This window comes from Pan troglodytes, chromosome 1, assembly GCF_028858775.2.
Source record: "Pan troglodytes isolate AG18354 chromosome 1, NHGRI_mPanTro3-v2.0_pri, whole genome shotgun sequence".
Classification (NCBI taxonomy): Eukaryota; Metazoa; Chordata; class Mammalia; order Primates; family Hominidae; genus Pan; species Pan troglodytes.
In genome coordinates, this window is record NC_072398.2 from 87597014 (window position 1) to 87622135 (window position 25122).

Genomic DNA, 25122 nt, shown 5'->3' on the forward strand with positions numbered 1-25122 from the left:
TCACACCTGTAATCCCAGCACTTTGGGAGGCTGAGGTGGGCAGATCACCTGAGGTCACGAGTCTGAGACCAGCCTGACCAACATGGTGAAACCCCGTCTCTACTAAAAATACAAAACTTAGCTGGGTGTGATGGCAGGCAACTGTAATCCCAGCTACTGGGGAGGCTGAGGCAGGAGAATCGGTTGAACCCGGGAGGCAGAGGTTGCAGTGAGTTGAGATCGCGCCATTGTACTCCAGCTTAGGCGACAGAGCAAGACTCTGTCTCTGCAAGTATACAATAAAATGCACACTTTTTCTCACGGGGCTCAGCATCCAGCTGTGTTTCAAAGGAATAATATGACCAATTTCAAAACATCTAGGGGAAGGTCTGGTAATAAGTGGAGTTATGGCCTATTTGTAAGGTGGCATGCTGAGGCTCTAGACTCAGGCAGGACAGGGTTCTTCATTCCAGCCTTCCTGTCCCCACTTTATAGCTTTGTGTCTTTGAATAAATTGTTTAACCTCTTTGAACCTCATAATGCTCATCTTCAAAAAGAAGATAGTATTCCATAATGCTACTGTGAAGATTAAGTTAGATTGTGTATGTCAAGTACCTGGTACATAGTTATCACCCAACTAACAATTAATAGTAATTGCTAATGTTTGTTGATAGTATATTATACACCTTTCTTCTTTGCCTCTTACATATATTAATTAATTGAACCCTCACAACAGTCTGGAGGTTGGTACTGTTATCATCATCATCATCCCCACTGCAGGGAAGGGGAAACTGAAGCTTGGAGAGTTTAATTTGCACAGTATATAAAGTGGCAGGGCTGAAAATCTATAGAGTCTTGTTCCAACATCCTCATTATGCCATGGGCAGAAACCACATGGGATCATACTATTTCTCTGACATAGATAAAGTCAATAGTAACTTTAATCATACCACCAGATCTACTTCCTCTGACATATACCATCCTCCAGAGTCCAGGACTCAGAGTCTCTTCTCTAAAAGAACAATGGATAAAGTGACATGATTACAAACAGCTAATAAGCATGTAAACTATTTGTTAGTGTTATTAAAACACCTAGACTGACAAACTCAACCAGGTTCCTATGACAAAAATACAGAATTTGAATCATAAGATCACACATGGAAACACTGCCAGTACTTAAGTTTCTCTTCATTCTCTGCTTTTCCAATTCCACATCTCTCCCTCTCTCTTCCTGCATTGTAAGTCTCAATCCTCTCCTCTTTACCAGCCCTAACTCTTCAGTACTGTTCCAATGTATTGGCCTCAAATTCTTTTCCAAATCCTGCCTTCCCCTATAGGAATCATACACACGGTCTCAGGAATATTCTTCACATTCCTCCTTCAGCACCCACCCCAACATTTTCTGCTTCTGAAAGCCTTTGGGTACTTTTGTACTTCGATTGGTTGGAATGAAAAACAAGAAGGAGTTTTAAAAGCTTATTTAGGTCTATAACTATATTTTACATAACAAAATTCATACATGCAAGTAACAAAGTACACAAAATATAGGTGAAAGCAATGTTAAAGTGCCACACAAGTTTTAATAAATTAATGACTTTTTATTTGAAGCAGAAGAGGATGAACCGCCCTCCCCCCAAAAAGTCAAAAGACTTCAGTTATCCTGGGAAGAAAGTTCTAGCTTTGGAGGGAAAGTTCATCTCTGAAGGGCAGGATCATAGAAGACAGTCTAGAAGGCCCATAGCATAGCCCTGACAGTCACAGCTGACTTATCACGAAGGGCCATTCAATCAACCTCCTCAATGATGGGGCCGGTGCTGGGGTCCCCCTGGCGGGCTTGAGTGCCACAACTGCTGCCCCCAGGGACACCAGGCCCCCCATAGAGCCTGGAGAAGATGGGGCGACAGATTTGCTCCAGCTCCCTCTTCTGATGCTCATACTCCTCCTTCTCTGCCAGCTGGTTGTGCTCCAGCCAGGCAAGGACTTCCCGACACTTGTCTTGCATTTTGTGCCTGTCCTCTTCGGGAATCTTGTCCCTAAGGCTTTCCTCTTGCAAAGAACCTTTCACGTGGAAGACATGGGCCTCCAGCGAGTTTTTGGCAGCCACTCTGTCCCTCTGGGCCTCATCCTCAGCCTTGTACTGCTCGGCTTCATGAACCATCCTCTCCACCTCCTCCTTGCTCAGCCGGCCCTTGTCATTGGTGATGGTGATCTTGTTAGCCTTACCTGTGCTCCTGTCAGTGGCTGTCACGCTCAGGATGCCATTAGCATCAATGTCAAAGGTCACCTCTATCTGGGGGACTCCACGTGGGGCAGGAGGGATGCCACTGAGTTCAAAACGCCCCAGCAGGTTGTTGTCCTTGGTCATGGCCCTCTCACCCTCATACACCTGGATGAAGACCCCAGGCTGGTTGTCCGAGTAGGTGGTGAAAGTCTGGGTCTGCTTGGTGGGGATAGTGGCGTTCCTCTGGATCAGCGTGGTCATCACCCCACCTGCTGTCTCCAGCCCCAGAGACAGGGGAGCCACATCCAGCAGCAGGAGATCCTGCACTTTCTCACACTTGTCCCCAATCAACACGGCTGCCTGCACAGCAGCCCCATAGGCCACAGCCTCATCAGGGTTGATGCTCTTGTTCAGCTCCTTGCCGTTGAAGAAGTCCTGCAGCAACTTCTGCACCTTGGGGATGCGAGTGGAGCCCCCCACCAGGACGACGTCATGAATCTGGGCCTTGTCCAGCTTGGCATCCCGCAGGGCCTTCTCCACCGGCTCCAGGGTGCTGCGGAAGAGGTCTGAGCACAGTTCCTCAAAGCGGGCACGAGTGATGGAAGTGTAGAAGTCCACGCCCTCGGACAGGGAGTCTATCTCCAGGGTGGCCTGGGTGCTGGAGGACAGGGTGCGCTTGGCGCGCTCACAGGCTGTGCGCAGCCTGCGCAGGGCACGCTTGTTCCCGCTCAGGTCCTTCCCATGCGTCCGCCGGAATTCTTCCATGAAGTGGTTCACGAGCCGGTTGTCGAAGTCCTCTCCTCCCAGGTGGGTATCTCCAGCAGTGGCTTTCACCTCAAAGACACCGGCGTCAATGGAGAGAACCGACACATCGAAGGTGCCCCCACCCAGGTCAAAAATGAGCACGTTGCGCTCTCCCGCGCCCAGCCGGTCCAGCCCATAAGCGATGGCAGCTGCCGTGGGCTCATTGATGATCCGCAACACGTTGAGCCCCGCGATGGCCCCCGCGTCCTTGGTGGCCTGGCGCTGCGAGTCATTGAAATAGGCGGGCACGGTGATCACTGCGTGCTTCACGGGCTGGCCCAGGTACGCCTCGGCCGTCTCCTTCATCTTGCTCAGCACCATGGACGAGATCTCCTCGGGGCAGAACGTCTTGTCCTCCCCGCGGTAGCACACGCGCACCTTGGGCTTGCCGCCCTCGCTCACCACCTGGAAGGGCCAGTGCTTCATGTCCGACTGCACCGTGGTGTCCGCGAACTTGCGCCCGATCAGCCGCTTGGCATCGAACACGGTGTTGTGGGGGTTCAGGGCCGCCTGGCTCTTGGCCGCGTCCCCGACCAGCCGCTCGGTGTCGGTGAAGGCCACGTAGCTGGGCGTGGTGCGGTTGCCCTGGTCGTTGGCCAGGATCTCCACGCGGCCTTGCTGAAACACGCCCACGCACGAGTAGGTGGTGCCCAGGTCGATGCCCACCGCGAGCTCCCGTGGGGCATGCATGGCTGAAGCTTCTTGTCGGATGCTGGAGGCCACGGAGGCGGCTGCCGCTCCGCCGTCGAGGGGCGCTCAGCAGTGAGGCTCTCCCTGTGGTTTCTCTCCAGCCAGCCCGGCTCGGATCTGCTCAGCTCCGCTTCCACGGGCTTTTTATCCTTTTGCGCCTCCCCCGACCCCCGCCGCCGCGAACTTTCGCGAAAGTTCCCGCACCTTCCCGCCCAGTTGAGAGCCTCCGCCCGCCCGCCCGGGCTGACTCAGCCGGGTGGCGCGGCGCGGCGCTGACCCCGGGAGAAGGTTCGGGCAGATCGAGGCATGAGCCGCGAGGCTGGGCGGCTACGCCAGGCCAGCCCGCCTCTGACTCAGGGCTGCTGAAAGAAATGCGGGGAAGGTTCTAGCTCCTCGCGGCTGGCTCTGAGGACGCGCGGTTGTGGCAGAGGCCGCAAAAGCAGCAACTTTAGAGGCAAGGTCTCCCGGGGGCTGTGGGAGGTCGGATCCCTGAGGCACACAGGGGCCTGCGGGCTGCCTTGGAGGGCCGCTGAGAGCCCAGCGGCTCAGGAAGGCCGAAGATATGTTACCATGCGAATACAGATATATAAGATATATACACGTATATCTTAAAACGGTTTTATCTTGAACAAAATATTTTCCAAACCGCGATTTAAGATGGTGCCTGGTTCCTTAGTGAATGGCCAGAGATAGTGAGCTTTAAGAGACAATACTGCAGGTCTTTAGCCGACAGTAGCATTGGTGGTTCAGTGGTAGAATTCTCGCCTGCCACGCGGGAGGCCCGGGTTCGATTCCCGGCCAATGCACTCTCAGCCTTTTTCCGATCCATTTCAATTCTTTTTCTCATCTAGGATTAATCACTCTTGAATAAATTAAACCAGCTGGCCGAAGACTTTACGTTCCTCCAGTTTTGTTCTCTCTCCTTTACCAGTCACTTTCCACAAAGGAGATGTCACATTGCACTGTGGCCCTGGGACTCGGGAGAGACCTCGCCACTCAGCCCAAGAGAGAACGCAACACCTGGGAAAGGAGGACGCAGTGTACGGTCGGGATGTCCCTCATGTTCTCCCCAGTGTTTGTATCCCCGAGGAGCCTCGTCTCCAGAGGCCCGGTGGAGAGGCACAGTGTGCGTTTTTCTCTATAGCCTAAGTGGGTTCCCAGCCGGAGACCAGGACTCAGGTGGAGAGTAAACTACTGCAGGCTCCAGTCCAACCTACCTCCTAAAGGCTGGAGGACGAGATGGGTTCACTGGGCAGTAAAGTCACACTGGTTTCTATCAGGCTGTGATTTTGTGAATTGAGGCCATTTCCCACTTTCTTCAATCCAGAACATTCCACTCAGATCTTCTGGCGTTCGGATTTCCGCTGAAAGCCAAAACAAGGAGACATTTCTGAGACTTCTGAAGGTTGACAAAATCCTCACACAATTTTCCGTGACCTCCCCGTCGGGGAATCGACCCCCTCTCTCATGCATGACAGGCACAGATACTCAGCACTATAGTAACAAGGATGGCAACTGCAATAGCTGGCAGCTGGAGAGTATGTGGTATAGTCTGGTGTTATAATTTAGCAGTGTGTTAGAGAAACTTAAAAGTTGGCTTCTATTTAACGTTACTTGCCTGATTCAAAGGAAACTTCCATTTGTAAAAAGAGAAACTAAAAACCCTTACTCCATAGATGGCTATTTTCTCCTTTGACAGGTTAGAACCCACTAGGAAGTTCAAGGGACTTTTTAAGAGGGAGGCAGGAGTCCAGAAGTAGAGGTCAGTACTGTTCCTGGGCTGGGTTTCTTGGTTAATCCTCTCTCCGAGAGCACCAGTGACAGCTGGTAGAGTTTGCTGCTTGAGAGGATCAGCCGTACTGGTAAGGTGATCAGTTCAGGAAAAAAGGGAATGTTTAAACAAATGTGCAATATATGACTTACACAGTTGAAAATCAAACTGTCCTTGAAAAGAAGTAACCTATTTCATAACTCCAAAAGGGAAAGAAGCTGTCAACTTTAAATTCACTCACTCTCAGGGTCTAAGCTGGTCACACCTGGATGCCAGAGTCAAGACATTTGCCAACGGCCTGCAAGAGACGGGTCTTCACCTCAGCAGGGAAAAGTTGGCCCAGCCTGGGGTTCTGTGCCCCGGCGTGTTAAGGGGCTGTCTTGTGTGGGCTCCTCCAACCTTCTCTTCCAGCCCCCAGCCACCTCAAAACCCCACTTACCCACTCATCTCCAAGAGTTACAGGCATAGCCCTAACGCAGCCTATGAATGTTACCACAGCATCACAGAGGCATGCTTCCAATATCACTCACTTCTTTTTAATTGATCTCTTCAGAGTGGTTCAAACATAGCATAGGGGAGCTTATGCATGCAGTACAGTTTTGGTTTTGTTTGTTTGTTTTTTCTAAAAGAGCCACTGTAGGGTTGTTGGGGGTTTTTTTGTTTGTTTCTTTTTATTTTATTTTTTTCTGGTTCCTGCTCTGTCCCTCAGGCTGGAGTACAGTGATGCAATCACAGCTCACTGCAGCCTTGAACTCGTGGCCTCAATCAGTCCCACCTCTACCTTCCACAGCTTTGGGATTACAGGCATGAGCCACTGCAGCTGGCCTAGTATAAATTTTATACATACACTTAAATATATCCACTTATGTTTAGTAGCTTAGTTTGAGTAGCTTTAAAAATAGAACCGACCTTAAATGACTTAAATAGACATTCTAATGTGGTGCAAAGCTCACGACTCAATATTGAGTACAAAAAAAAGCAAGTTGTATGTGTTAGCCCATTCTCACACTGCTAATAAAGACATACCTGAGACGGGGCAATTTACAAAAGAAAGAGGTTTAATGGACTTACAGTTCCACGTGGCTGGAGAGGCCTCACAATCATGGCAAAAGGTGAAAGTCGTGTCTCACATGGTGGCAAACAAGAGAAGAGAGAGCTTGTGCAGGGAAACTCCCCTTTTTAAAACCATCAGATCTCATGAGACTTATTCACTATCACAAGAACAGCATGGGAAAGACCTGCCCCATGATTCAGTTACCTTCCACTGGGTCCCTCCCATGTGTTGTGGGAATTCAAGATGATATTCGCGTGGGGACACAGCCAAACCATTTCACTATAGAACAAAATTTGTAATATAATCCAAACTATATATATATAAAAGTCAGTGACATCCACTACCTGTTTGTCCTTGAACAAGTCATTTCACCTGTCTGGGCCACAGCTTCCTCCGTTTTAAAATGAAGAGATTGGACTACATTGTTTCTAAGGACTTTCCAGTTTAAAGTCTCTGATTTCAAACGTCAAAGAATTTACTCATTCCGCACATATTTATTAAGCACTTTACTATGCACTAGACACTGACCTGGGCTCTGAGTATGTGGTAGTGAACAAAACAGACAAAGACCTCTCCTGGAGCTCACATTCTAATGAGAGGAGTGGGGAAGTCAGACACAAAACAAACAGTAAACATATATTAATAGTACATCAGTAGTAATAAGCACAATGGAGAAAAATGAAGAAGGAAAGGGACATTAAGAGTATGGGAGGACGACGGGTTATACCGAATGATCAAGGAGACCTCACTGATAAGGTGACATGTGAGTAAAGACCTAAAGGACATAATGAGGCATAATGTGGGTCTATGAGAAAGAACATTCCAGAAACAGGAAATAACATAGGCTCTGGGCAGAAGTATAATTGGCACGTTCAAGGAAGAGCAAGAGTGACCAACAGCAAGCAAGGAAAAGCAGTAGGAGATGAGGTCAGAGAGAGTGAAGAGCAAGATCCTGTAGCATCTTGTAGAATATTGGAAAAGCTCTAGCCTTTACTCCAACCACAAGGGGAAGATAGTATACGATTTGGGGAAAAGAAGTGACAAATATGACACACATTTTTAAAAGATCACAATAGCTGTTGTGGTGAGAATAGACTATAGGATGGCAAGGGTGAGTGCAGGGAGGCCAGTCAGGAGGCTATTGCAGTAATCCAAGTGAGAAATGATGGTGGCTTGGACCAGGGTGGTAGGAGTAGAATACTGAGAAGCAGTCAGATTGCTGGGTGCATTTTAATGTAAAAGCAGGATTTAACAAGGCTTTACATATTTGAGGAGCCTCTGTCTAGGGTGATATGGTTTGGCTCTGTCTCCACCCAAAGTCTCGTCTTGAGTTGTCATCCTCATAATCCCCATCTGTCAAAAGTGGGACCAGGTGGAGGTAACTGGGTCATGGCGACGGTTTCCCCATGCTGTTCTCATAATAGTGAGTGAGTCTCACAAGAGCTTAGGGTTTTATAAGTGTCTGGCACCTTCCCTGCTTGCACTCGCTCTGTCCTGCCATCATGTGCAGAAGGTGCCTGCTTCTCCTTTGCCTTCTGCTGTGATTGTAAGTTTCCTGAGGCCTCCCCAGCGATGAGGAACTGTGAGTCAATTAACCCTCTTTTCTTCATAAATAACCCAGTCTCAGGTATTTCTTCATAGCAGCGTGAGAACAGACTAATACATAGAGACAGACTAATACATAGAGTTTGGAAGGGTGGGTGGAAGCTCCATAGCCTCCTTAAAAATCGATGTGAACTATCCAACAGAGAAAGCTGCTACTTTTCAAATGCAAGAATTGTGCACAGTGATGCTGTGTCCCAAGAAAATGGAAGGCTCTTTAAGGGCACTCACCAAACCATCAAGGAGACTGTGGGTCATGTTTCTAATCTGCCTGGAATGACTTCTCTGAGAAGGTCACATCCTTCTGGTAACTGCACTGGGAAAATAGCAGTGCAGGAAGTCAGCAGTCTCCACTGACGACTCACCTGAAGTTTGCCTTTCTGAGAACTTGTGTTCCAAAACAAAGTGAATGCTTTATTTGCCATAGAAGGAAAGGGAAGAAGACATGGAAACGAGAATACAAGTTCATTAGAAGAAGAGTATTCAGTTCTAAGAAGAGGGGCACTCACCCTACACTCCAAATCTCCATCTCTCCTCTCCCTCACATCTTATCCATTACTACCTTCTCAAGACTTTCATCACCGAAAAGAAACAGACCCCGGAAAGTTCAGTCTACACCCCAATCAATACAGCCCTGAAAAGGTAAACAGAATGTTTTGGTTATAATGTTTTATTACAAAGGTAATATATGATCATTATAGAAAAATAAAATAGGTCATCAATAATTGCATCACCTTGAAACAATCACTTTTAATTTGTTGTTAGAGGTTAGTCTATTTTAACATTTCTGAAGTCATATAGACTTACATGATTGCTCTCATGTAACCTGTAACATAAGCATTTCTCATGTTGCAACATCTGTTAATAACAGTGGTTTGACTAATTGTATTGGCTGTGTGGATGTGGAACAGAAGATTCTTGATGTCAACAACGGCTGAGGCACAGAAGGTGCAGTCAGTCATTTGGGACCATATGGTCTGTGGCTTTCAGGACAGGGAGCTTCGGGACTCAGGTAGATGACTCTGGAAGAGTCCTTCTCTTTTGGAACTGCAGCATCCCTTCGTCTTCCTCAAGGGGAATTTAGTCCAGGAAATACCAGATCCTCACCTCTCTAATTCTCTTCTCAAATCCCAAGGCAAAACAATGGAGACTTAATGTGGTTCTGGTAATTGGGCTCTTTGTTATTCTGGAGCTTCCGACTGCATAAGCAGTGAATAGGTGATTTTGTTCTCAGCATGGAGAAGGCAGAAACCAGCAGTAGGGATCCACAGAGAGGGCATAGGAAAGATGTTAAAGAGGCTGGGCATTGGGGCTGATGCTGGTCATCCCAGCACTTTGGGAGGCCGAGGCGGGCAGATCGCTAGAGGCCAGAAGTTCGAGATCGGCCTGGCCAACATTGCGAAACCCCGTCTCTACTAAAAAATAAAAAAAAAAAATACAAAAATTAGCTGGGTATGATGGCACATGCCTGTAATCCCAGCTACTGGGAGGCTGAGGCATGAGAATCGCTTAAACCTGGGAGGCGGGTTTGCAGTGAGCCAAGATAGCACCACTGCACTCCAGCCTGGGTAACAGATTGAGACTCTGTCAAAAAAAAAAAAAAAAAAAAAACAGATGTTAAAGGAAAAATCTGAGGTGTAATTCATGAAGTTTAGTGTTCCAGTGGCAAAATGTCACAGGCAAGTATTTATTGGGAAAATGTGGAAGCAAAATAAAGACAATCGATTGGTTTTCAATTACATAATTGTTTTTTGGGGGTAGCTATCTTCTTAGAAAGTCCCTAGTCACCTAATTATATGTTAGTAGGCTGCTTATGATTGGCTGGGGTTCTCTTATTTCTAACATAAGCATTTACCAGAAATGATCCAAGTTAAGTTTTGCTTATGCTTGTATGTAGTATGACCCCATGAAGTTTTGCTTGTGTTTGTAGTTTAAGCAAAGTTAAAGCTACTTCTAAGGGCCAGGTGGTTTTGTTTGCTCAGGAATTTTTCCAGTCTCCATTTAAATTTTCCTTTAACAATTCCCCTCTTTTTGTCATCCACTCAGCAAGCTGAGAGTGTGACCACATGGCATAACGTTACTCTTTAGTTATTACTGTTGACATGGTCGTTGGGAGGAAGAGTCAGGTAGATGTTTTTATCATCGTCAGTAGGTGCCCTGGGGTTCAGAGTCATGTAGCCGCCGTCAGCTGTTTCATAGTCATTGTTGGTTTCTTCAAGTTGTCTCTTTCTGATGGCAATCATTTGACGTCCAGGTGGCTGCAGGAAAGCATTTAAAACCCATAGGATAATTCAATACACCGGGGAGGTAAATACAATAACTATAAGGAGAATAATAGCCAAAGATTGAAAAATTCCTGTAAGCAAAGATTCTCGGGAGCCAAGACTTAACCAATCAAATAAATTAATGAATACAAATAAATATTATCTGATGAAAAACTCATGTATGTTCTTTAAAGTCTTTTAAAGTTTAGGAGACTATTGTTTTGCACTAAGCTCCTGCACTAGGCCCAAACAGAACAGACTAAAAATCAAAGTGGAATCACCCATGATAAAGTTTCAAGTCATCAAACAGAAACTACATTCTTATCTGGCCTTTGGAAAAATCAGGAGAGAGAGATAATAACCTAATAACCTAAAAATCTAATTTCCCAAACAGGCCAGTTTCAATTGGCATCCTTAAAAAAGAGTAACCTGATGTTAACCAACCAGTTATTTATTATTCTTTTTCCCTATTCCTGTCTTTTGCAACTTTAACCAGTTTTAAAATAGCCAATCCACTTTAAATTCCTTGTTTCTGCTCTCTTCAGACCTTTTTCTGTCTATGAAGCCAATCTCCTCTGCTGTAACTCATTGGAAACCTTATTCTAATTTAAGGAGGCAAGTGTTGCCCAGTTCTAGAATCACCATAAAGCCAGCTGAGATCTTCAAGCATTTCTTTTGACATCAGTAGGAACACAAGCTCCTCCTTGTTAAGCTGTTAAGATATCAAGAACTTCTATTTTGGGGTGCTATTGAGGCTAACTTGCTCATTTTAGATTGTATTGCTTGAAAGGAATTCAGAGTATTCTTCTATTAAAAAAACAAAGTTAATATTTGGAGCAAATTATGATCTTAGTTTTTGAGTTTAGAGGGCAGCTAGGTGAAACAATTTCTAGAGGTGAGTTTGAGGCAAGTTTAAATGGTAGACTGAAGATAGCAGTTGCAATGTGATGTGCTTTACTGGTTTGCAATTTGAATGTCTCTGGTTATTTCATTAAACATTCTGGTAAACTCTCTGAGTGACCCAGATAGCAGCAGGCATTCAGATTGGCATTAAGGCATAAGTGCTCTGTTGCAGTGATTTTTCTGAAGCTTGAAGTCACCCGTTTCAGTTTGCAGAGCTTTGGAAAAGGGCAGTTTTAGTTTTTAGTGGAACTAAAAAACAAAAATTCAGGAGTCAATCTGGTTTATAGGGAGATAATAAAACTTCAAAGAAAATGAACAGGCCTAGAATTTGACAATAGATGCACAATAGTTTTCTACTAAAATATAATCTCTTTTATTCTGGAGAAAAATATTTTTATTTTCCATTTTTACCAAAAATCAAAGTTGACTTTTTTGCAAAAATAAATCTAGTTTCATTAAATTTGACCTGATTATTTATACAGGTATAATAAAAACAGTAATTTTAAAATATATTTTAGCCACAGCTTTGGTGATATCCAAGAGACTTTACTGACTTTGTATCAGTCAACTTTAGTTTTTAAAAACTATCTAGTAATTGAGAAATCTCAGATTAGACCTTTAAAAGCCTCTCTCGGCTAAGAAGCCAAGCCAAGGACTTGCCCAATTATGTCCTGTCATAAGGAGAATAGATTCTTATTGAACCTATGCAACTACCCAGATTGAAAATAAAAATATTTAATAAGAGTTTCCAAATTCTGAAACAATCAGGTAGAGAGAAAAAGATAAGTGGAACACTTTTTTGTTTTTGTTTTAGTAGTTTGTCTTATCTGGAAATGGTGTAGATATTTAATGAATACCTGTCATTTCATTTTAACATAGTTAAAGTGGCAAACATAATATTAACAAAACCAACTACCTGTCATCTCAAGGTATTTTTCTGACAAATTGTATAGCAGACAACATGAGCTTATTTGGGTAAAACTAGGTAGAATATTCACTTTCATTAATACCAATATTCTTATTTATTAAAGATTACTCAGGTCATATGAAGTTGAAAAGCATTTTGGCAAAGTTCTTTCCTTCTGAGAAAATATGTAATTTATATAAGTGCTTATTTTTCTCTAGGCCAGTTGAGCTCCTTTAATACTGTTTCTAATAAATACCATCTGGAGATAGAATAATATTATGTACAAATAGCATACACATGTGTAGATATATGTAAACATACAGAAAGATGCAAACAGAAATTCATGGCTTTTGTTCTGAAAGTTTAGCCATGTGCCAGGTATAATAATATAAAACTAATTAGTTGGATCTAGTCTCTGGTTAAAGTTAGCTGTTCAGATGGCTGACACTTTTTATTGATATTTGTGGAGAGGACTATTAAGATTTTTCATTTGCCAGTTTGTTTCTAAAAAATTCCTCCTTTTTTCTTTTTGATGAGTCATTTTGCTGAAGCTTGTGTTTTAAAAACATTTACACAACTCAAAGGCCCAGAGAAAGGGTACGAAGCTTCTCCAAGAAGGAGTTTTGGGGCATTTTCACCTATTATTAGGAGTCAATCTTATTGAGACTGTGGATTAAATTTTAAATGAGCGACTAAGGAGACATCTAGTTTATCTGGCCTATTTCCAATTAGTTTTTATTATTTTTAGCCTTAGTGGTTGCTTTTATAATAGTTCATGTGTGCAATAACAAGAGTTAAATTTAGTTGTTGTAGATACTCCTGGCGCATTTGAGGATCTAATTTTTTAAGGAGGTTAGCATTGAGTAGGTTCAGATGGAAAAAGCAAGCAATCAAAGAGGTTAATAGGTTTAGAATACTTTCTTATTAGCACATTGTAAAGATTTACTTAGAGAGACTATTTTTTAAAATCATTCTTTTAGAAACCTTTACATACCAATCAAAATTATTTATCATTGTTTCTGAGACATTTGGGATCTCATTTTTTCCCAATGCATCCCTTAAATCAACAATTTTTTCTAGATTTAAACATCCTCACTGTGACCATTGCAACTTTAAGTCATCTCTGGTAAGGCTCAATAGGTAAGGCACACCTATTTCTCTAGAAAGTCACAGGTTCTGGGCCCATATTATCTGAACATAAGAATCACTGTGTTTCAGATGGAGGAGTCCCAGACTCTGTACATTCTGACAAAGCCATAATATCTTGCCCTTCTGAAATTTACCTACCTGAGGACTCCAACTGGACCCCCAGTTCAGTTTCTGTTGAACACCTAGTTCAATCTGTCAAGTACCCAATTTGACCTCTGGATCCCAATCCAGAAATCAGACCTTGTCTGGAAACTAGTACACTATACTGGACCTAGTATAGTTCCTGTTGGAAACAGATGAACTTGTCAAATACCCAGATTAACTGCTGAATCAAATGAGAAATAAAATTACTCAAATAAACTCAGAGAGCTCAGGACACAAGTTGCAAGCCTGATATCTGAGAGGGACTTACCTAATGACTCACAAATACAGGAAGAAACCAGTGAACACAATGGGCTTAATGGGTACCTATGCCTGGTCACCCATTGCTCTTAGGGATCTTTGGGGGAGATTCTACTTTATATCCTACTTCTGACACCAAACTGTTAAAGAAAAATCTAAGGCACAATACAATTTTAAAGAATTCATTTGAATAAGAAGCAATTCATGAATTGGGTGACACCAAACAAAAAGAGGTCTAATGTTTTAATGACAGAAAGTCAGAGACAAATATTAATTGGGAAAATGTGGAAGAAAAATAAAGAAATTTGATAGGTTTGCAGTTACATAATTGTCTTTTGGGTGAGGTACCTTATTGAAGTGTTCTTAGTCACATAATTATGTTAGTTGGCTGCTTACGATTGGCTAGGGTTAAATCTTATTTCTGTCTAACATAAACATTTACCAGAAATGATCCAAGTTAAGTATTACCTATTTTTAGTTACAATCCAACTTGAGTTTCACTTATGTTTGCAGTTTAAGCAATGATAAGGCTATTTCTAAGGCCTGGGTGGCTTTGTTTGCTCAGGAGTTTTCAGGCCCAGTCTCCATTTTAATTTTGCATTAACAAAGGCAAAAAAGAGAGGAAACAGGAGAGAAGGGACAAGGCAGGAGGAAAAGGAGATGGCTGGGATTACTCACCTCAAATTGGGCAGCCTTCACAGGATCAGTGGAATTGGCTGTGGGGAAAAAGAAAAAGATTAGCCAGGGCACTGCTGTTGAAAAGGGCCTGCCCATGCTGATGCTGAGGCTGCAAAACCATAACCAGACTCAAGGCAAGGACTGCTGACCCCTTGACACAGTCCTGTAAGGCCAAGGGCTAAGTAAATATGGCCTCATGTACCCACCCTTGGGTTCACCCAGCCACAAGCCTTCCCCACAGGCCACACTGGTGGAGGGAAGCAGTCACTTGGGCCACACTCTTTTCAGGGAATTGCTGAGCTTTCCTAGAAGCAAACCAGACAGCTTGGGGATCTGAGATACTGGGGAAGACGTGGAGCGGGGTGTTCAGCATCAGAGTGAAGTAAAGTCCAGATTTTTGCTGACCACATCAGGAAGAGAAGGCTGAGGGCCATTTCCACATTGTCCAAATGTAGTGCATCTTTGTTGGAACTTTGAAGAATATAGTACTCCATGGCATTAAAAAGGAAGACAGAAAGAGAAAGTAACATGAGAGAGAAAAAGAGAGGCAGGGAGGGAGCTTAGGGAGGGAGAAAGGGAGGGAGGGAAGGGGGAAGGAAGGAAGGCAGGAAGGGAGAGAGGGAGGGAAGGAGGGAGGGAGGAAGGGAAGAAAGGACTTTCTCTGGTTAGTGTCCAAAACACACCTAATTGCCTCATGTTTTTGTCATAAACTGACTTTGCCAGTGTGAAAAGCAGCCCCAGTATTTGCAAAGTGGCATTTCTCAGGAAGTCGGGAGACATCTGAGACAATGCATCTAGTCTCTTCTCTCACCCCCTGAACACAGAGAGCCTTTATTGCCATGCTGTAAATTCTGCAGCAAACCACATTCTGAATTCCCATTCTAATACATTCCCCAACAATTCCAGCAACCCAGCTTTGCCTTTTGGGAAAGGATTTTTAAAAAACCATTTATGCAGCCCCAATGCCTGGCTGCAAAAATGCCTCGTGAAGTGTGCTTATGCCAGTGTAGACAGAACCACACAACAAGACAGATAATCCAGTTGCTTGGACTTTGTATTTTCCAGATCTGCTTTGGCCCTGGTGTGAACACAGGCCCCTATCACCACTGGGCCTGGCCAGTGGACATGCAACCTTGCTGCAAGCACAGCTGAACAAGTGATATTTTGCTCAAGCTCTTAAATCTGTTGGCTCTGCTCTGAATCATACTCCAGCCATCTGAGGTGGGGTCTTTGACAGCCTTTTTCCTGCCTGTTCCTACTGTCATGGAAGCCCCCAGAGAAAGCACTGGTTTCCTTTGTGCTCTGACTTTAACTACAGTCTGGAAGTTGCCTGGCATCCTCCTGGAAGTTCCTTTACATACTCCCACCTGAATGTCAAATCTAGAAGACCTGAGAGGTCACCCTGGCCACCCACTCATTTCCTCAGTGAGGAGACTGAACCCCATCAGGGAGACTGACTTGCTCAGGGCTCCACTGTGTGATGGGGGCAGAACCAGGCCAAAATGCAGTCAACCTTGAGTGCATGGGCATTGGAACCGAGCTTTGCCCACAGAGTAGAGCCCACTAGTGCCCCTAGTCCCCCAGAATTTTCTCAAGCCCAAACCTCCTCTTAGTGTTCCACAGACAGCTGAGCCTGGCCACTCCACCCCATCCCTCCACAGAGGCAGATTCCTCAGCAAATCGAGGGGTTTCCAGGCCTCCTCCTCCTTTCCCCTTAGACTCCTGCCTCCCACATCCGATTGGCCTCAGTCTTACAGCCCCTAACCCCATCCTCTGCCAGCTCTGCCAAAGCTCCACAGAAAGACCAAAGTATCTCTGATTTCCTGCTCTGGAAATATCACCAGATTCCTGGTCCTAGAAATTTGAACACCGCCCTCTCCTCTGTATCTGGGACTGGTGTTTCTCTTCTCATCTCCAGCAAGGTCCTCTTTAGGCCCAGAAATTAGACTCAGAGTTGACCAGGCGATTTGAGCCCCGGCCATCCCCCCATCGCTGCTCCCTCCCTGGCTCCCAGCTGAACTCGCACAAGCCCCTTCTCGCTGGCTCCGGTCCAGCCGGCAGCCCTGGTGAGCCATCACTGAATCCCTGAGACAACCCTGTATTCACCTGGTTTCTCAGGGAGGGTCTCTCCCATTTCCCTGCACTCAGGGTCTCCTGGGAGAGCTGGGAGGGACACACAGGAGGTTAGCAGGATTAGGCGGTGGGGCCTGAGTCCTCAGGACCAAGGACCAGGGCCAGGATTGGATGGGACCAGCTCAGGCCTTCCCTCTGGCAGATGTTTCCTGTCCTCCCACCCCCAGTTCCCCTGCTCAGGGGCTGCTCCCACCTGGAAAAGGGCTAGTCCAGAGGCAGAATTCAGCTCACCCATGGGGACGCCCAGGAGTGTCAGAAAGGCCACGCCATGGCATCTGTCTGAGGCTTGCTCTGCCTTTTAAAAACACCCCTGTGTCTCACAGTCTGCCTCTCTCTCTCTCTGTTTCTCTGTATTTACTTATCATCAGTAACTGAGGTGTTGGCTATGAACCAATTGCAAAGTGCTTTGTGAGGTGTTAGTGGGATTATTTCTCTTTCTCAGAGGCTTGCAGTACCGTATCTACTCCCCCCTCATATAAGCCCCACCCAGCCTCAGTCCCTGCCTTGGCCCAGTGCCTGGAGAGTCCTCCTTCCCTAGCTAAGTGCTGCCCTCATATACCACCTCCTCCAGAATGGCAACAGCCCTGTTTGTGTGCTGTTACTGCCTACTAGGCACTGGTGTAAGAGCATCAGCCTCTTTCATCCCCATGGCAACCCTGTGAGGTGACTCCTATTAGTGCTCTTGTTGAGGATGAACTAATAAATGAACTAATAAATAAAAGGTGGGCCTAGATCGGAATGCGTATCTAGCCCTAAGAACGGGATTCTGGCAATGTCTGGGGTTAGGCCCTGGGCCAAATGGAAACTGATAACAAAAGGGACTGGGAGGAGCTACAAACCTGAAATCCGCTTTTTCCTGCAGTAGATCAAGGCCACTACAGCAGCAACAATGGCTGCTACAGCAGTCGCAATGACCACAGCCACAATGATCCCCACTGGTGAAGAGCTGCCCACGCTGGGCGCTAGGGAAGACAGACATTAGGGCAGGATGGGGGGTTACTATTTTAATGACAACGTTTGTATTCTCCCTGTCCCACCTCCCACCTCCAATGCTATGTCCCAGTGCTTGTCACCTGAAGCTCTTCTGTGTCTGAGTCACTCACCAATGCAAGACTCACCACATCCCCAGCCTCACTGGCACAGGGTTTCTGTGGCTGGACTTGTGCCTCCTCCCTACCCAGGTTTCTCCACCAAATGAATGAAAGCACACTGGTGAGCATGCAGGAGCAGAGGGAAGGATTCCCCTTAGCCCTTGGGGACAGTACGGAGGGTGGGCCCAAAGCCTCGCATAGCTGGAGGCATCATTACTCTATGGAGCACAGCCTTGAACAGTCCATGACGTGCCAGGCTTTCTGGAGTGAATGGCTATAACATGAGCCATGAGAAGAAACGAGGCAAACCTCAGCTCTTAGGAATGCCCAGGAGCTTAGGGAACCTCTGCATCAATGAGGGAGCTCTGCTTCGCTGCCATCTTTAGTCTGGGGCCTACATTTCAAAGTGAAACAACAGCCTGACTACCTATTACCTGGGATGTGAGGGCTCCAAGCTCTGGCCCCTACTTGTTGGTCAATACTTAGCCAGGCTTCCACACCACTCCTCTTTGCTCCAGTGCCCAATTTTGCTGCTATGGCCTTTCTCAGACCTCCATGTAGGCCCATGTGACCTCAGCCCTTGTCCATCCCCTCTTCTCCCCTCCCTACATCTTGGCAGACTCCCCATACCTTGGACAGTGATGGTCACAGGCTTGGATGAGAACAGCGTGTAGCCTATGTTTCCTGTGCAGTGGTAATCACCACTGTGACTGTGGTTTGCTTGTGGGATGGAGAAGTTGGGATCCAAATGGGAGAATTTCTGGGATTTTCCATTCTGGAAGAATGTGACCTTGACCAGAGGCTTGTCCTTCCAGCTGTGGCACCTCAGCACGATGGTTTCTCCCTCCTGGAACTCCAGGTGAGGGGTCTGGAGCACCAGCCATTCTGAAAGACACAAATATGATAAGAAAAAGTTGTAAGGATAGATTCCAAGGGTTTTTCAGTCTCAGAGGTACGTTACTCACAGAACTTGACATGATGTCTGGCAGACAGAAATGAAGATGCTTCATGACAGATGTGAGCATTCTCTTATAGGCAATATATGGTATTATATCTATGGGACTTCTAAAAGCAGAAGTTTTCAGAGGTTTCAAAGATGCAGAGCAGATATTTAAAACAATTCTGAGGAATTTAAAATACTATGTTTGAGTAGAGAAATGAGCGCATTTCAGTAACTGTAGAGGCTACTCGACAGGGCCTGAAGCCGTCAGTTTTTGTGGTCTGGAGATTACTAATTTAATGGTAAATTTTGTACAAGCTTTGGGAAGTGAGGGTGGGCAGCCACGAACTGTATTAGCAAAGAAGTAGAGCCTTCTTCCCCCCTTTTTTCCACATGCTGTTGCTGGTTAAAAAAAAAAAAGATAGAGCCTTAATCATCCCTCATCCACCCTGTCTTAGTCTGTTCTGGCTGCTATAACAAAATGCTATAAACTGGGTGGTTTATAAACAACAGAAATTTATTTCTCCCTGTTCTGGGGGCTGGAAAGTCCAAGATCAAGGTGCTTACAGCTTCTTTGATAAGAGCCTACTTCTTGGTTCACAGAACTGAGGCTTCTTACTGTGTCCTCACATGGCGGAAGAGGCCTTTGAGCTCCCTCGGCCCTCTTTTATAAGGGCTCTGCCCTCATGACCTAATCACCTACCCAAAGACCTCACCTCCTAATACCATCACCCTGGGGGTTGCTATTTGATTAATTCATATCATATGAATTTTGGGGGCACGGAAACATTCAGACCATACTATACCCTGCATAAAATCTTCCATCCACATAAGAAATAAAAAGGTATGACTTGAATTCACACAGGTGAATTCAGTATTCATTTGTGACTCTGAATAAAAGGGGCATTCAAGAAAAATTTTAAACTTAAAATCACTTTTTCCTTTTTGCCTACAAACATCCTCACTCCCAACAATTCCTTCCCTTCACTGATGGCAGAGTAATCAGATTCCAAAATTCAGCTACCTCGGAGGACAAATCTATTAACAAAGTTTCAATAGACTTAATAAAGATGAAAATCAAATTGCTGTATCATAGGAATAAATATAATTTATTCGATCTTATTTAAATAAAAATTCATTTAAAAAAACAGTTTTCTTTTTCTTTTTTTTTTTTGAGATGGAGTTTCGCTCTTATTGCCCAGGCTGGAGTGGAATGGCGCGATCTCGGCTCACTGCAAACTCCACCTCCCAAGTTCAAGCAATCCTCCGCCCTCAGCCTCCTGAGTAGCTGGATTACAGGCATGCGCCATCACGCCCGGCTAATTTTGTATTTTTAGTAGAGATGGGGTTTTTCCATGTTGGCCAGGCTGGTCTCGAACTCCCGACCTCAAGTGATCCATCCACCTCGTCCTCCCAAAGTGCTGGGATTACAGGCATGAGCCACTGTGCCTGGCCAAAAAAAAAAAGTATTGTTTATATGAAAGGCCAGGTACCATTACTGAGATGGCATAAAACAGAAACTAAAGTCAGGATTGGGATTTTGGCTGTGCCATTAACTGCTGAGCTCTTGGGTCTAATCAGTTGCATTTCTTTGTACAATGGATAGGTGGGACTAGGTAGCTTCTCTCTAACAACGCTATAGATCTCAATTTTTTTTTTTTTTTTTTTTTTTGAGACAGAGTTTCACTCTTGTTACCCAGGCTGGAGTGCAGTGGTGTGATCTTGGCTCACCGCAACCTCCACCTCCCAGGTTCAAGCAATTCTCCTGCCTCAGTCTCCCGAGTAGCTGGGATTACGGGCATGCGCCACCATGCCCAGCTAATTTTGTATTTTTAGTAGAAACAGAGTTTCTCCATGTTGGTCAGGCTGGTCTCGAAATCCCAACCTCAGGTGATCCTCCTGCCTCAGCCTCCCAAAGTGCTGGGATTACAGGCATGAGCCACCACACCCAGCCCTCAATTTTTATTATCTATATTTTTACATTTTCATAAGAAGAGTCAGAATTACTATCGGCTGTCTCTGGGAAGCCAATACAGAGAGGAGCTATGATGTCATTAGGCAGCTTTTGAGGTCAACTCAATATTTATTTATTCCCCTTCAGTAAAGCACCATCAACAGAAAGCGACTCCACAGCCAGGATCTCTCTGGTACAGCAGCAGCCTTAAAGGACCACAAAAACAAATCACCCTCTCAGTGTTGAACAGGAGAATCTAAAACACTGAATGTTTACCTGTGACCATCTCCAGGGTTTATGCACCAAGAGTGCAGCTCAAGTAAACAACAATAGAAATGTGCTTATATTTTCAGACATTGGAAGCAGGTAGAAACAGTATCTAAGCCAGGCGTGGTGGCTCACGCCTATAATCCCAATACTTTGAGAGCCTGAGGAGGGAAGATCACTTGAGGCCAGGAGCTGAAGACCAGCCTGGGCAACATACTGAGACCCTGTCTCTATAAAAATAAATAAAAACAAGTCACTTGGCATGGTGGTGTGTGCCTGGAGTCCCAGCTACTTGGGGGGGAAAAAAAAAAAGAAATACTATCTAGAAGCATTTTCTCTACAGACTCTATTAAACTGAACACTGTCAGATGTTTACATAAACCTAAATCAGATCACGTGACTCCTTTAAGTAAAGCCATCTCAACTCACTCAGGAATAAAAGTCAAAATAGTTGCAACCGCCTATCAGCCTTTGCCTGATCTACCCTTCACCCTCCCCTCACCTCTGACCTCATCTTCCAGACTGAATTCTGTACTCCCACCTCCACACACCTGTCTGTCAGCCTCCTGCCTTAGAGCCTTTAGAGGTCTATTTCCCCCAACCTCTCTGCTTTACCACATTGCCACAGGAGGAGGGTAGTTTTTTAAAGTAAGGGATTTCCTTCTGCTTCTCCCACACTCAGCTGTTTGTGGCCTCGTAACCCCCTTGCTCAATCAAGACTGAGGCAAAAACAACCTAACACATGCTGAGAAAATTATTAGAAATTCCCCCTTCCCCCACCACGCATGCTAAGCAAAGGGGGTGGGTGAAATGGGGAATGAATGAGCAACTCACAACAGTGCTTCCCAGTAAGCAGTCCATGCCCACTCTTTCCTGCAAACCTCTGTCTGTAAACAGATTTCATCCGTCCTGGCCCTCCCAGGTCCACCCTGGGGCCTTCCTCCACTGACCGGAAAGCACAGTCAGATGCACAGGGTCGCTGAGGCTGGTCTGGCCAGTCTGGCACGTGTACTCCCCGCTGTCATTGTTGTTGGCCTTGAACCTGTAGCTGGGCTGCGTGTGGGTGGGGATGAGATTCCCATTGTGGAACCACTGAATGGAGTCGCTCTCAGGGCTGCGAGCCCCCCGGCATGTCAGAGTCACAGAGTCCTCCTGGAGCACGTTGATCCACGGGGGCTCAAGTTTCAGCACAGCCTTTGGGGGAGCTGCTGAGGGGCAGAGTGGAAAGGGGTGTGGAATAAATAACCCTGAAGGGACTGTGGATGCCAAAGGAGCTCCCAAGGAAGGTCAGGCACCCAAGAGTCCTATTGTAGATGTAGTTCAAGATCTGTACTTGCAGCAGCCTCATTCCCTTGGGTCTTCAGTGGAGCTAAGAAGCAAATCCCAGACCCCACTAAAATGGGGGAACTGCCCATGCTGAACCCAAGCTTGATTTTCAGTGGAATAGACATACCCCCCCGCCGCCCCAGCAAACACAGCATCATATTATGAGGATACAACACTGTCAATACAAGGAAGCAAAGGGCATACTCACCAGCTTGACTGTCTGCAGAAGCTGTAAAAGAGAAGAGAGTGGATCAACGTCGAGCAGGAGAACACGGCTTCAAATTTAGCTGCGTATGTGAAATGCTGGGGAGGTGAGCTTGGGCTCTTCCTTCTCCAGGACCCATCTCAAGATCCTGTTTCCAGTTGATCTTTTATAAAAGTATTCACTTCATATGTCCCCTTTATCTCATTTCCTGTTCCTCCTCATGACTACAAAGTACACATGAATGTTTGGTGCAGAATGGACTTTCCAGGGACTACGAAACTACCTCTGAGTTCTGACCTTAGGAACCATTGGAACACTTAAGAATTAAGGGTCCTCTCTCCTCTTTCAATCTATCCCCTGCTTCCAGGGCCCAGGCCTGCTCCTTACCACACTGGTACCTGGAGTCCAGGCAGTAGGAGTGTCTGAAATTGCCCTATTTCAGAATGACCCTCACTCACCCAGCAGCAGCAAAACTGTCAATGGTTGAAGCAGCCACAGGTTTCTGGGACATACATTCTGAGACATTTGGGTCTCCATAGTCATCCCAGCACTGTGCCAACGTCCAGTGGGGTTTAAGAGACAAGCTTAGAAAAGAGGAAGGAAATGGTTTCATCTTCTTGTGCAGCTGTCGTCAGTCCTCAATTCTGTTTCTGCTAACCAATCAGGAACAATTCCAGTTAGGAGTTGAGTCTGCTTTATAGATAAGTCTATTACACACCAGCTTGTGTCCTTGTGAAAACCCCGGGGAGGGGTTACTGTTCTGCTGGCCGGTATACCCCTCCTTAGAGTATTCTTTTTCTGTTTAAGATAATTCCTGGTCGGCCGGGCGCGGTGGCTCACGCCTGTAATCTCAGCACTTTGGGAGGCCAAGGCGGGTGGATCACGAGGTCAGGAAATCGAGACCATCCTGGCTAACACGGTGAAACCCCGTCTCTACTAATAATACAAAAAAAAATTTAGCCGGGTGCGGTAGCAGGTAGTCCCAGCTACTCGGGAGGCTGAGGCAGGAGAATGGCGTGAACCCGGGAGGCAGAGCTTGCAGTGAGCCCAGATAGCGCCACTGTACTCCAGCCTGGGCGAAAGAGCGAGACTCCGTCTCAAAAAAAAAAAAAAAAAAAGATAATTCCTGGTCAAAATCTTATCCAAAGGCATTAGAGCAGTTTGCTTCCAACAGGAGCCAAAAATGACCAGCAATGCAGCCTGACGGAGAAGAGGAGAGAAGAGCCTGGGAAGAAGATAATGTCCAGCTATTTTTTATACCCATAGGACAGAAACTTAAAGTAGAAAATTACCTTGTTTTTCACAATATTTTCTCCTACTGAAATTTTCTTTTCTTGAAATGGGAACCTTTTCTCCCACTGAAACTGCTAGTAGTTTTCCCTCTATGTTTTCCATTACAGAAATTGTAAGGAACTACCCATGCGGAGCAGTTGATTTGCACACATATTTATATCTTTCAAAAATGGAACACAAATAATGGGGTTATAAATTGGCAAACATTTTTGAAGGGGATTTAGGCACTATCTATTAAACATTTGAAATTTGTAAGCCTTATCACCTAAAAATTCCATTTCAAAAAATACATCCAATAGAAACACTTAGGTGTGAAAAAAAAAATCAACAAGAATATTCATTGCAGTATTGTAGCGTATAAGGAAAAAAGTCAAGATTAGAAGATAATAGAGACAGTTCAAGACCATCCTGGGCAACAGAGTGAAATCTCATTTCTATAAAATTAATTAAAAAGTAAATAAAATGGGGGATTTTATTAAATAAAAAAATTATTATTTTTATAAATTTAATAAAATAAAATAGTAACTGCCTTATAGAGTTGTTTTGAAGGTTAAATAATGTCAGGTAAATTAATTGTATAAAGTACTTAGAATAATAACAAAAATATCAGAAAATGTTAAATAATTTAATTACTATCTTTATGCTACTCTTTTATGGATGGGCCTGTGAGAAGATAGTGACACCCCTGTATTTAGTGGGTGGTATTTTACCTGAAAAGGGTGCTCATTCCCAGTGCCTAAGGAAGAATGTTTCCCAGAGCAGGTGGAGAGCCACTGTTGGTGCAGTGGGAATCTTGCTCGCCATAGTGGTTGCTAGTTATCATGCCCATAGTCTGGACCTCCTGAGAGTCAAGGCATACAGGATGCAGTCCAGGGTGGGAAGTATAGCAACGTATGCTCCATGGAGTGGCAAGTTGGGAGTAAGCTAGTAAAGACCCCCAGGGAGGTGCCAGCAGAGCTAGAGACATATTCTGTGGAGAGTATCTTACAGAGAATGTGACAGGGTATATGGGTCTGAGAGGGGGCTGGTTATGGTAGATTCAGACATTGTGATCATGGCTAGGACTAGAGAGATTCCTAGGGGAATACCCATACACTGAAAATTAAATGCACACTTCATTTCTATACAGGCAAAAGAATGTTATCCTCACATATGCAGGTGGCAAAGGAAGGAGCAACAAATTGTTCTCAGGCCATCTATAGTCTGCTTACCCAAGAGATATACTATACCCCACCCCAGTCCAACTGTAAAATTTCAGGACAATGATTTTGTATCTAAGGTAGCCTTTAAAAAACACAAATATGTTTAAACTTTTCCTAAAACTTTTTTTCTTTTTCCTTTGAGAATGAGTGCTCACTATATTGCCCAGGCAGGTCTCGAACTCCTGGACCCAAGCTATCCTCTCACCTCTGCCTCCTTAAGAGCTGGGATTACAGGCATGAGTCACTGAGCCCAGCACTTTTCCTAAAACTTTTCTCAGACTTTATAG

General features: G+C 45.1%; 2 protein-coding genes and 1 non-coding gene across 6 annotated transcripts; 1 reads left to right on the forward strand and 2 right to left on the reverse strand.

The window, feature by feature from the left end:
* Positions 1 to 1539: 1539 nt before the first annotated feature.
* HSPA6 (heat shock protein family A (Hsp70) member 6) lies at positions 1540 to 7186 on the reverse strand. Its single transcript, XM_054687507.1, has one exon. The coding sequence runs from the start codon at positions 3692 to 3694 to the stop codon at positions 1763 to 1765; it is 1932 nt and encodes a 643-aa protein (XP_054543482.1). The 5' UTR covers positions 3695 to 7186; the 3' UTR covers positions 1540 to 1762.
* Positions 4430 to 4500, forward strand: TRNAG-GCC (transfer RNA glycine (anticodon GCC)). The gene has a single exon. It is a non-coding gene; the product is annotated as a tRNA-Gly (tRNA).
* Positions 7187 to 8773: 1587 nt separating the features above from the next.
* On the reverse strand, positions 8774 to 22943 carry FCGR2A (Fc gamma receptor IIa). 4 transcript variants are annotated; one of them, XM_054679669.2, is made up of 7 exons: positions 22799 to 22942; positions 22344 to 22364; positions 21760 to 22017; positions 18279 to 18533; positions 17397 to 17519; positions 14425 to 14462; positions 8774 to 10379 (listed from the first exon to the last, which is right to left on the reverse strand). In XM_054679669.2, the coding sequence occupies exons 1-7, from the start codon at positions 22881 to 22883 to the stop codon at positions 10206 to 10208; spliced, it is 954 nt and encodes a 317-aa protein (XP_054535644.1). In that variant the 5' UTR covers positions 22884 to 22942; the 3' UTR covers positions 8774 to 10205.
* Between the last annotated feature and the right edge of the window lie 2179 nt (positions 22944 to 25122).

Bases quoted from the DNA above. Each gene is read 5' to 3' on its own strand.
- HSPA6 (XM_054687507.1), bottom strand. From the start codon at position 3,694: ATGCATGCCCCACGGGAGCTCGCGGTGGGCATCGACCTGGGCACCACC.
- FCGR2A (XM_054679669.2), bottom strand. From the start codon at position 22,883: ATGACTATGGAGACCCAAATGTCTCAGAATGTATGTCCCAGAAACCTG. The intron at 22,365-22,798 runs GTGAGTGAGGGT...TCTCTTTTACAG, and splicing joins GACAGTTTTGCTGCTGCTGG to CTTCTGCAGACAGTCAAGCT. The intron at 17,520-18,278 runs GTATGGGGAGTC...TGTCTTCCCTAG, and splicing joins TGTGACCATCACTGTCCAAG to CGCCCAGCGTGGGCAGCTCT.